Source organism: Sinocyclocheilus rhinocerous, unplaced genomic scaffold (genome assembly GCF_001515625.1).
Source record: "Sinocyclocheilus rhinocerous isolate Xijiao unplaced genomic scaffold, SAMN03320098_v1.1 scaffold2572, whole genome shotgun sequence".
NCBI classification, from domain to species: Eukaryota; Metazoa; Chordata; class Actinopteri; order Cypriniformes; family Cyprinidae; genus Sinocyclocheilus; species Sinocyclocheilus rhinocerous.
In genome coordinates, this window is record NW_015633224.1 from 173,912 (window position 1) to 185,555 (window position 11,644).

Consider the following 11,644-nt stretch of genomic DNA (forward strand, 5'->3'; position numbering starts at 1 on the left):
AAAATGTAGTGAGTTTCTCTACCCACATTCCTTTGGGCAATAAAACCAGTGATATCAGCATTGGTTGCCATGGAATCAGAGGCCTATTCTGCCTTCCTTAGGCGTTAAGACGCATTTTGGGGGAAGGGTCCACAGGCCCTCATATGGCTTGTTAACTGAGGGGTGTTACGGAGTATTTGTTAAATATAACTAACAAAAACTATATTGTGTGTCTGATTGGTCCAGACGCTACACATTTTTAAGTAAAATAGGATAACGAATAAGATTTTTTTAAAACTTATTTATTCCATGAAAGATGGTTCCAGGTGCTTGAAGGATTTAAAGAGATAGTTCGCTCTTAAATGAAATTTGTTATAATTTATGAGTATCATGTTGTTCCAAACCCATAAAGCTTTTTGTTTATTTTTGTCACGAATTAAGATATTTTTAATATTCTCTCATCATTTTCCATCCAATGAAAGTCTGTGCAATCAGCATTTTCATGCACATAAAGGTATTATAAAAGTAATCCATGTGAATCATGCTGTTTAATCCAAGTCTTCTGAAAAGATACAATCACTGTATATGATGAACAGACTTTAATTCAGGTGTTTATTCAGTGCACATCAAATATGGTTAATGTTTAAGCTCAAACATGTGAGGTGCAAGAACAAATCTTAATAGATTCTTGCATAGTGAAAAATAAATTGTATTACTTGTCTTAAAGCTTAAAAAAGCCATTTTGCTTTAGAGATGCCTATGTTTGATGTTTTAGGGCTTGGAGCAGTCGGAGCTGGCATGGTCGAGGGAAAGGCTGCTTCAGGGGCTTTCAGGACCTCATGATCTCCGACAGCATCATGAGCTTTGTTGAATTTGTGGAGCTCTTCAAGTCTTTTAGGTAGAACACTCCTTTCCTTCCAAAAAATACTTCTGTTTTGAATTTGGATGACACTTGAAAATTTCCCGTTGTGTGCCCAGCATTCGCAGTCGCAAGGATCTGAAGGAACTGTTCGACACTTATGCCGTGCCTTGTAGTCGCTCGGGTCCTGACTCTGTCCCACTCTACACCACACTGAGGATTGATGACAAACTCACAGGATTGCAGCCAGATCTTGGTAGGCATGTGTGAATAATAAGAATGTTAAAAAAATTTTAACCGATAAGAAGTAGGATGGTTTTACAAAGCTGATCTCTTCACAGATCTCCTGACTCGCAACGGTTCTGACCTGGGCCTTTTTATCCGCACACGTCAGCAAATGTCTGACAACCAGAAGCAGATTTCAGACGCCATCGCAGCTGCTAGCATCGTGACCAATGGCACTGGAGTGGAGAATTCATCCCTGGGTGTGCTGGGACTGGCCATCTCTCAGCTCAATGACTTCCTGGTCAACTGTCAGGGAGAACATCTGAGCTATGATGAGATCCTCAGCATCATACAGGTGTGTGGAAGAATTCTCTGAAAGCTGATCTCAGCCAGAAAGTTTTATAGAATGTATTGATGAGACCTATAAATGCTACTTTGAATTTGACAAAGGTCATTCCTATTATGAAGCAGATTGATATGCTTGTGTTTGTGATTTGTGCCTTTGGATAATGAAACTGTTGTTTTCTGTAAAGCTGCTTTATAGCTGAATCAAATTTGTTTCATAAATGAAGAATTTTTACGACACAAACTGAATGAACACAGAACTGACTTGAGCAGAGTAATACTATTATCTTTTTAGAGCTGCTTTGCAGCAGATTTTGAATGTCTCATTTAAAGTTTGCACCATTGATTCTGCTATATTGCTGTTTATTTTTAACTTCCTGAATGTCATATAAGGACCTGCATTTTGTTATTTTAAAAAATATATTACAGAAGACTACAGTAAAAACATATAAGATTATATTTATGTCATTATGAACTGTATATCCACTAAACTTGGCACCATCAATCAATCGATCTTGTCTGTCTAACATTCAAACTCAAGTTGTTCTAAACCTTGAAAAAACATTTTCAAGCCAACATTCAAACTTTGTCTTGACCGACATTCCTACTTATGTTATTTATGTGAAGTCTTGTTGTCGGAAAAGAAAATTGCTTCAAATTTCTGTCAAAGTGCTTGGCACAGTTTTAAAGCTCTCAACGGTGGGTCATCATTTATCGTTAACAACATGCACAATTGATTCTTCCTTTATTGAGAATAAGAGTCGTTGACTGACAGTTCGATATTAACGTCTCACCATCTCATAACTCACTTTGAGACATCTAATGATATGCATGCCAATGTAATACTATTTAATTTGTTTTTTTGTTTCTTTAGAAATTTGAGCCTTCTTCAAACATGCGTCAGATGGGGTGGATGTCCTTTGAAGGATTTGCCAGGTTTGGTTTTATTAAACGTTTCTGACAAAATAATGTGGACCAGCAATTTCGGAAATGCAATACTTTGGCAGATTTGGATAATCTGCTGTATTCATATAATCTCTGCTACATGACCGAAAGTTTCATCTACCTCTCGAAGGTTTCTTATGGACAAGGACAACTTTGCCTCTAAAAGTGAGGAGTCTCAAGTGAATCTGGATGAGCTCCAGTTTCCGCTCTCGTACTATTACATCGAGTCCTCTCATAACACATACCTCACGGGCCATCAGCTGAAGGGAGAGTCTTCAGTGGAGCTCTACAGCCAGGTACATCTTCAGCAGAGCTTCTCTGTTTATCCTGAACCTGATCCAGGGCAAAAAATGTTTCACAATGCACTCCATAAATATGCTTGACGATCGCTGCTTCACATGCCGTCCTGTAGAAGTCACCTGCAGGTGAATGTAGCTGAAACCACAGCACGTGAATGATGCCTGGAGTTCACGTTTGATTTATTGGTTCTGCCGCAGGTGTTGCTGCAGGGCTGTCGTAGCGTTGAGTTGGACTGTTGGGACGGGGACGACGGCATGCCTGTTATATACCATGGACACACTCTTACTACTAAGATTCCCTTCAAGGTCTGTTTAGAAATCCGTACATGAAGTGACTTCTGTTGATTTTATGTATGTTTCCCATTGACTGAAATGCGCTTGTGGTCTGTAGGATGTTGTCGAAGCCATTAATCGCTCAGCGTTTGTGAACTCAGAGATGCCCGTGATTCTGTCCATCGAAAACCACTGCTCTTTACCACAGCAACGCAAGATGGCTGAGCTTTTTAAGGTACCTGCCTGACTTTTTTTTTTTTTTTTGCTAAATCACAATTCATGAGATGTTCTCGACCTGCTTTTTTGGAAGTTTCTTGTGGAAAGTGAACATTGTTTATGTATTTTGCTCTTCAGACAGTGTTTGGTGAGAAGCTGGTGACCAAGTTCCTGTTTGAGAGGGATTTTGGGGATGAGCCTTTGCTTCCGTCTCCCCTGCAGCTCCGAGGGAAGATCTTACTGAAAAATAAAAAGCTGAAAGCTCACCAGGCTCCAGTGGACATTCTCAAACAAAAGGTAGATGAGAGAAACAAATACCTAGATGTATGGGAACAATGCAGAACTGATTTCAAGACTATTGATTGGTTTATATACACAGTTTATCGAATTGTAGCAGCCACACAATCAGGCAAATTCGGCTAACTCATTTTTTCTTTTTTGCCTAAATGTCTTTGCCTAAATAAATCTGGGGATTTTTTCATAACTTTTTTTCTTCCTACACCTACGAAAAGGCCTGTGCCTGAGACACTGATATATCTGCTACACAAAACAAATACAATATACATAGTTTTAAATTTAGAGATCATTATATCGCTAAATCAACCAGCCCTAAAATTGCTCAAATTGTTAAAACAAACAAAAAATTTAAGCATTATAGACATATACATTTGACTTTGACTACTCATTTTAAAATGTCCTTAACTGAGCTGGAAGTACTGCATTCATATTGGAAAGCACAATCAAATTAACCAGAGTATTTAAGAAACAAACATGCAAGTGGGTAGGGAATTTGTGGAATTGTGTGAATGACAGACTTTCCAGTTCTGTGGAAATCTGCACAGCTTCAGTGTGGTCTTGACTAACTGTTCAACATTTTTTGTATCAACACATTTTATTGAGTCCATGAAACTTCCATTTAACAAATCAAGAATGAATAGTTGAAAAGTTTAGGAACTTTTTTTATTAACTTTTCTTTATTCAAAGGCACATCAGCTGGCTCACATGCAGGCCCAGGCCAACAACGGCTCAGTCAGCGGAACATCCCTGGGAAACAATGACGAAGAAGAAGAGGAGGAAGACGAGTATGACTATGATTATGAGTCACTGTCTGATGGTAAACTTACTTTGCGTTACTCAAGCCAGCATGTCCTTTATTTAAACTCGAATCGACAGCGATTATTGGAACATTGAGTGGAATTTTCTGTTCTGTTCACTAACCCTCTCACGATCTTTTACTGTTCTCACGATGGCACCTTGTAGCATGTTGACCTTTTTCCACTCCCCCTCCTTTCTTTCATTCTCTTCCCTCTTGTTTTTTCTCCTTTTTCTCAGCTGATGTCCTCAATGCTTCCACAGCCTCTTATGGCCAGGAAGGTAAACGTATTGTGTGCGAGTGTATGTGGGTAGTTGACACATGCACATGGTTTAAACATTTGTTTTTTTTACTTTTGGTTTAAAAACTATGCATTTGCATTAGGCTTTTTTTCTCAGTTTTGTAAGATAATTAAATACATGACCAGTCATTAGTGAAAATTGGGAGTTAGATAATGCATGTTTACTGACGCACTGGTCAATTGTTCGATTGTGGCCAAATTTTTATTCTTTGCTGTCCAGACAAATTATGAAAATTCATGTAAAAAATTACTGGGCTAGTAGACTTAGATGTCATGTCAACTGCCCATGTTAAATGCATGTCGTGATGTCGTGTGTCTGCTATATGCTGCTGGTGTGTTGACTCTGATGTGATTGCTTGGACTCAAAGCAGAGAAAATCAAAGCAGAATAAAGGTGCTTATGTCTGAGAGCCACCAGGTGTGTGCTGTCTGCTTCTGCCACGAATAAATCAGTGTTTTTTGAGTACAGCGATGGGTGGTACAGTCGGCGTATAAACAGAACCACCCAAACTTGCTTCAACATTTGCGTCCACGTCCTTGGTGTTTTGAAAATGGCTCGACCTTGCTTGCGGCACTGGCTCATCGGTGGGGGAAAAACAAAGCCATCTGGTTTCTCAGGCCCTGCACTGCTCTCTGTTAAAAGAGACTTTGTTCTTTCCCATACGGCTTTCCCCAGAGACTCAGCTATGAGTTTGTGTAGTCAGGGGAATGCCGGGCATTCACTCAACCTGCTTTCTTAAGCCGGGTATGCATTTGCCATGATTTTACCATCTGAGACAAATTTCAAGGTAAAATGGAAATCTTTGATTGTTTCGTGTGACATCAGCGGATTACCAATTAATAGCCTTTTTGCTAAATCTCCAGTGATGTCCTGACAGTGTCTGTGGGTTGCACACCTAGAATATGACCGCTTCTGTGATCACAATCTAATAAAGGCCCACTAGATGTGGTTACTTTTTGAGGATGTCAGCACATTGCTCAAGATTGACAAAACTGACTGGGCTTTTTACATCAAAGTCTTAAAGTTACCATGAAATCATAATTGACCGTTCTTATTTAAATTTGTATGGCATATTGTAGTATTTATAATTTGTTTATCTATGCACATCATTTTTAAAATTCATGTGCCCATGCAATGTTTAATCAAAAACATTAACATCCTCTACCCCTCACGATGACATCTCTTCTCATCCAACATGAAGATGGAACAATAATTCCTAACCTGTCACTCACGTGATCAACCGAGCCAATCAATTTTCGATGGATAAAATCAAGTACAGCCCTACATCACCAGCATATACATCACAATAGAGTGGAAAAACTTCCACAATTTCCATTTACTTCCAGATTCTGAAGGGATAGTTCACCTGCAAGCTCTGTCATCATTTACATTTACTGCATGTAGTTCCAAAACTATGTGACTGGCTTTTCTTCTGTTGAACATATTTTGATGAATGTCTCAGTGTTTTTTCTTTGTCCATACAATGATACAAAGTCAATGGTCACCAATACTGTTTGGTTACCAACATTCATCAAAATATCTTATCTTGTGCTCTAAAAAATAAAGAAGGTAGTATAGGTTTGACATAAGGGCAAGTAAATGATGACCGATGTTTTGGATGAACTATCCCTTTAAGAAGTAAATGCATAGTGTCAGACTACACTATTGATATCACACAGTCTTTCTTGGCTTCTTCTCTCAAATATGACTGCTTCACCTTTATGTGCTTTGCGAAATGTTTTATTTTGTGTTAAGATGGAATTTTTTTTTGTAAATCACATGATGTGTTTTGGCTGAAGAAATTTCTCTTTGGGTCTTTGTAGAGAAGTTTCTTTGTGTTTTTTGTTTCTGCAGACAATATTCTGGACGACAAACCCGAAGGCAAGTCATCCACTGAGAAACTTCAGTATGAGTCCAATGATGAGATGCCCAAGCGGTTTAAGAAAGCGGGAAGCAAAGGAAAGGTCTGTACAGAACTGTAATGATGAACATTTGAGTTCCTTTCTACCTGAATACATAGGCTACTTGATCTGTGATGTTTGTACTTCTGCGCCCTTGCAGATGTTTGACATGGAGCTCGGAGAGGAGTTCTACCTGCCCCAGAATGAGAAGGAGAGCAGACAGATCGCTCAAGAGCTCTCTGATCTGGTCATCTACTGTCAGGCTATCAAATTCCCAGGTTTACATCTTATTTTATTATTATACAAGCACAATGACAAAAGTTTGTAGTTCACTCTGCCTCTGGGACACACAATTAGTGATGTACTGAAATATTTGGCCGAAAATTAATTTTTGATTTTGGCTAAATAATTTCAATTTATTTAGTGCACACAATATGCTGTTTTCAGTTGATGCATGACTTTACCAAACTTCACTAAGCAGTATTTATAGCTTGTTTCCCATCCAATAATCACAATAACATACTCTGCAGGAACATCAGAAGGTACAGCATGTTGAAAGAAACAACACAACTTGCTGAAATCCTGTCTCATTAATAACTGTAAAGATGTAAATAAAAGAGCTTGTAAATATACATAATATTGCATTTATCTGGAAAGCCATTCAATGCCCATAGCAAGCTTTTATTACAGACATCAATTGCAGTAGAATCACAATTATATTCATAAAACAGTTAATATAAAAATGGCATAATGTTCAATTTAATTTAATTTAATTTTAAGTCAGTTTTTGAGTGTTGATTATTGAATATGATTGACTAATTAATGATTTTTTTAAATATATATTTTCATTTTTGGAGAAAAATTAATTTCAGTGCATCACTACATGCACGATTTTTGTGTGGCTTTCTTAAAACATGATTTGTGCATGCAATTCACAACTGACTGACAAAGACCCAATGTGTTGTCTAGCGAAAGTACAGTAGATGCAACCTCTCAATGGACGACTGCACTGTGTTGAGAAAACTACTTTACAAATGTAGCCTCACAGGCTACAAGTATCAACACATTTCAACTACAGTTTAAATTTATAATAAGCAACACTTTCATCTATTGCATGTTTGTGCTACAAGGCTGATGTAAACTGCTGTAGAATTTGCTGAATTCGATAAAAAGAGTGGGCAAATTAGATTCAGGTGTTTGGCTCTACTGGAAACTGTAATAGTCCCAGAGGCGATCCTTGAACAAACATACAGTATCAAGCTCTTGAGTTCTGGAGGAGCATATACCCTGCAGCCGTGACCTTACATATGTGTTTGTTTGTGTTTGTGTGCGTGGGAACTAGGCCTCTCCACCCTCTCCCCATCAGGCTCTGGAAGGGGAAAAGACAGAAAAAGCCGGAAATCCATCTTTGGCAGCGCTCCTGCTCGCGGAAGCCCTGGGGAGCCTGTGACGTTGGTCCGAGCTCCAGGGAAAGGTACGGCCGCCTCGGTTTTGCACGGAACTATGCACAGGGCACGCAGGAAATAGAACACCCACTTAGAGCACCCATGGGAAAAGGGCTCTCAAGTTTTCCATTATACTGAAGTTCCTTCGAAAGCATATAAAAATGCCATTCTGCTGAATATTTCCAGTGACTGACTGTATGAGAAAACAAGCATGTGCTTTTTGAAGAGAAGCACTTTTAGAGGGCAAGTGCTTCATTGAATTGAATCTTAAATGGATAAATTCCTGCCATCTTAACAGAAGTGCATCTATTTTTTTAACCCGTTTATTTTTATTAAAGGGACAGTTCACCCTAAATTAAAAATCATATCAGAATTTACTCATCCTTATGATGTTCCAAATCTGTATGACTGACTTTTTTCTGTACAACTCGAAAGAAGAAAGTTTGAAAAATGCGCTAGTTCTTCTTTTCCATGCATTTGCAATCAATGGAAAATTATAAGCTTGAATCCTATAGGTTATGTTTATGATTATGTTGCAGCTTGAAAGCCTCAGTCCCAAGGGGTGTCAAAAGACCCTTTTTTCTTTGGCACAAAATACCGCTGTGTGGTAAAATCTTACAGATAAATCCTTACCTGACAGTAAAGAATACCATATACCAATCTGAGAACCATTTTTCCTGATAGTTTTTCACCAATCATCTCTGTTGTGTTTTCCAGTAGCTGTTTAGAATCAGAACTAGCGATGCCAGATTAATGAATGAATCACTGTTTTGATCAAATCAGTCAGGCGGGTTGGACGGTTTACTCACATGCTGAAAAAATTTTTTTAAATGAGAAGAATTGGATGAGGTGGATATTTGCCTACAATTGCTGTAAGAAACAAAACTTGCTAATGCCTTCTATGGTTAGTGATGAAGCAGCTCTTTATTGGACATATAGCGCAGGGGTGGCGAACATCGGTCCTGGAGAGCCGCAGCCCTGCAGAGTTTTGCTTCCACCCTAATCAAACACACCTGAACAAGCTAATCAAGGTCTGAAGGGTTATTAGGAAGCTACAGGCAGGTGAGTTTTAATTAGGGTTGGAGCTGAACTCTGCAGGGCTGCGGCTCTCCAGGACTGGAGTTCGCCACCCCTGATATAGCGTATGAATGTCTTGTACTGCAAGGCCAATTTATAAAAATATATCCATAACAGTATCCAAAAAATATCAGAATACAGGGGCTCCCAGAACTGCGCAAATTGGTGAAAAAAAAAATCTAATTTTGATTTTTCTGATAAAAATGTGATTGAAAAAAAAAATCTAGCTTTGGTGTGAGTGTTTTTAGGGCTGCCAAAATTGTGTGATTTTACATCAATATGGCTATAAAATAATGCTAATAATAATTATTGTTACTTAAAAAAAAAAAATATATATATATATATATATATTTATATATATATTTTCAAAAAAACACAAAAACCACAAGTTTCGCTATAAATTATTACATTATTTTTCTTAATCTGTTTTTTTTAAGTTAATAAAACTTAAATTATAAAACTAATCTATATTTTTTTATTTCTTAATGTCTTCATTTTCAAAATAAGTTTTTATTTTTAAAATGAACAACCACATGCAAAACTCCAAAGCTTGCTGTAGTGCTCTTAGTGGTGATAAGGACATGACTTTCCCCTTCTATAAACATGCTCTGTTTCTGCTTTTGCCAAATTGCAGATGTGACTCAGCCTCACATAAGATATTTAACTATCTCATACTGCTTAGTTTCACTTTTAAACAGTTTCTCTGAAAGAAATTTTTAGGTCCTTTCCACTTGTTGCAATATCAACTTAATATCAAATCAGCATTCTTGTTTCTTCTGCAGCCAGTCTGGAGGGCATTCGAATGAACTGGGAGGAACAAACATCACTAACGCTGAGCCCGAGCACCTCTCTCAGCTCCATCATCCGCACACCCAAATGCTACCACATCTCCTCTGTCAATGAGAATGCTGCAAAGCGTCTGTGTCGCCGCTACTCCCAGAAACTCATCCAGCACACCAGCTGCCAGCTGCTCCGCACGTACCCTGCAGCCACACGCATCGACTCCGCCAACCCCAATCCTCTCATCTTCTGGCTGCACGGAATCCAGCTGGTCGCCCTCAACTATCAGACCGACGGTAAAGAGCGTGATCACCTGCTCAGGACAGAAATTAAACCAGTGTAAATGACTGATATATTGACCATGCTGATCAGTCAGGCCATTTTTATAGTGTGTTTTCCTGAAGTTGTCAGACTAGTGGAACAGAAAGCATCCAAAATACACTTTTAAGGGTTTATTTTATTGGACTTTATCTACATTAGTCAACATTTGAAGTCAATCAAAAAAGTTAATCAAAGATGTCCTAAGACAAAAACGGATATTGTTTTGGTATTAGGACAACTTTGATGAGAGGTTTTGATCCACTACTGTATTTGCGTCATTTCCGCTGCATTTTTTAAAGGCTTTTCTCAAAATGATTGCACTGTGCCAGAAATCTCCACTTCAGCAGCATTTACGTACCTATCTATATTTTGAAGATTTTCACAGAGGGGTTTGTTCATATCATTTGACTGACTTATATCACATAGTGATTTTTCCCCCTTGGGGCTGTTAACCATATTTCTAATTTATGGTGTAATAAACAGAGATACCTGAAATCTCCTTTGTAAAAACCTTTGACTGATATGTCACCAAAATGAAACAAGAATTTTGCACCGGACTTTAAATTTGTGCATATTTAATTAGATAATGCCTCATTTTCACGTTTAAACAACATTTAAGAAAACTTGTTATACACATTTTTTATTTTTTTTATTTTTTGCAATTCTTAATTAATCAGCTGGGGAAGTATGGTGATATCTGTTACATTTTTACCTCATTCACCTGGAATGTCTTGCCTTAAGAGATCGTTCATTAAATGTACTGTTTTATTTAAGTTAAACCAATAAATGATACATCAATTATTAAATATAACCATTTGTTTTGTAGTATTCCAGGAAAACAGCATTTTATTTTAAATAATATTTTACATTTATTTCATATACCATTTCACTAGATAATACGCATGTATTTTTGTGTGGAGTGTATTTTTTATTTACTACCTTTAAACTGAAATCTGTAATCCCATGTAAGTCAACTATATATACATATATTCAAATGTGATGATGAGCATTATTCTTACAGGATTATTTGTGACCCTGGACCACAAAACCAGTCTTAAAGGAACACTCCACTATTTTTGAAAATAGGCTCATTTTCCAACTCCCCTAGAGTTAAACAGTTGAGTTTTACCGTTTTCAAATCCATTCAGCCGATCTCCGGGTCTGGCGGTAGCACTTTTAGCTGTAGCTTAGCATAGATCATTGAATCTGATTAGACCGTTAGCATCTCGCTCAAAAATGACCAAAGAGTTTCTATATTTTTCCTATTTAAAACTAGACTCTTCTGTAGTTACATCGTGTACTAAGACCGACGGAAAATGAAAAGTTGCAATTTTCTTGGCTGATATGGCTAGGAACTATACTCTCAAATTGCAACTTTTCATTTTCCGACAACTTTAAAGGCGATTTTCTCAATATTTAGATTTTTTTTGCACCCTCAGAGTCCAGATTTTCAAATAGTTGTATCTAGGCCAAATATGGTCATATGCCTAACAATCCATGCATCAATGGAAAACTTATTTATTCAGTTTTCAGATGGTGTATAAATCTCAATTTTGAAAAATTGACACTTAAGACTGGTTTTGTG

The 11,644-nt window shown here is 37.6% G+C and overlaps 1 protein-coding gene across 2 annotated transcripts in view; it reads left to right on the forward strand.

Moving 5' to 3' along the window:
- plce1 (phospholipase C, epsilon 1) overlaps nt 1-11,644 on the forward strand; it is an 87,954-nt gene that overhangs the window by 64,981 nt on the left and 11,329 nt on the right. For both annotated transcript variants that reach the window (XM_016557418.1, XM_016557417.1), the window contains 14 exons: nt 755-877; nt 958-1,094; nt 1,180-1,418; nt 2,283-2,344; nt 2,484-2,649; nt 2,851-2,958; nt 3,044-3,160; nt 3,280-3,438; nt 4,126-4,255; nt 4,474-4,515; nt 6,390-6,499; nt 6,597-6,714; nt 7,779-7,910; nt 9,741-10,034. In XM_016557418.1, the coding sequence (XP_016412904.1) occupies nt 755-877; nt 958-1,094; nt 1,180-1,418; nt 2,283-2,344; nt 2,484-2,649; nt 2,851-2,958; nt 3,044-3,160; nt 3,280-3,438; nt 4,126-4,255; nt 4,474-4,515; nt 6,390-6,499; nt 6,597-6,714; nt 7,779-7,910; nt 9,741-10,034 (1,937 nt within the window). The remainder of the gene's footprint in view (nt 1-754; nt 878-957; nt 1,095-1,179; nt 1,419-2,282; nt 2,345-2,483; nt 2,650-2,850; nt 2,959-3,043; nt 3,161-3,279; nt 3,439-4,125; nt 4,256-4,473; nt 4,516-6,389; nt 6,500-6,596; nt 6,715-7,778; nt 7,911-9,740; nt 10,035-11,644) is intronic.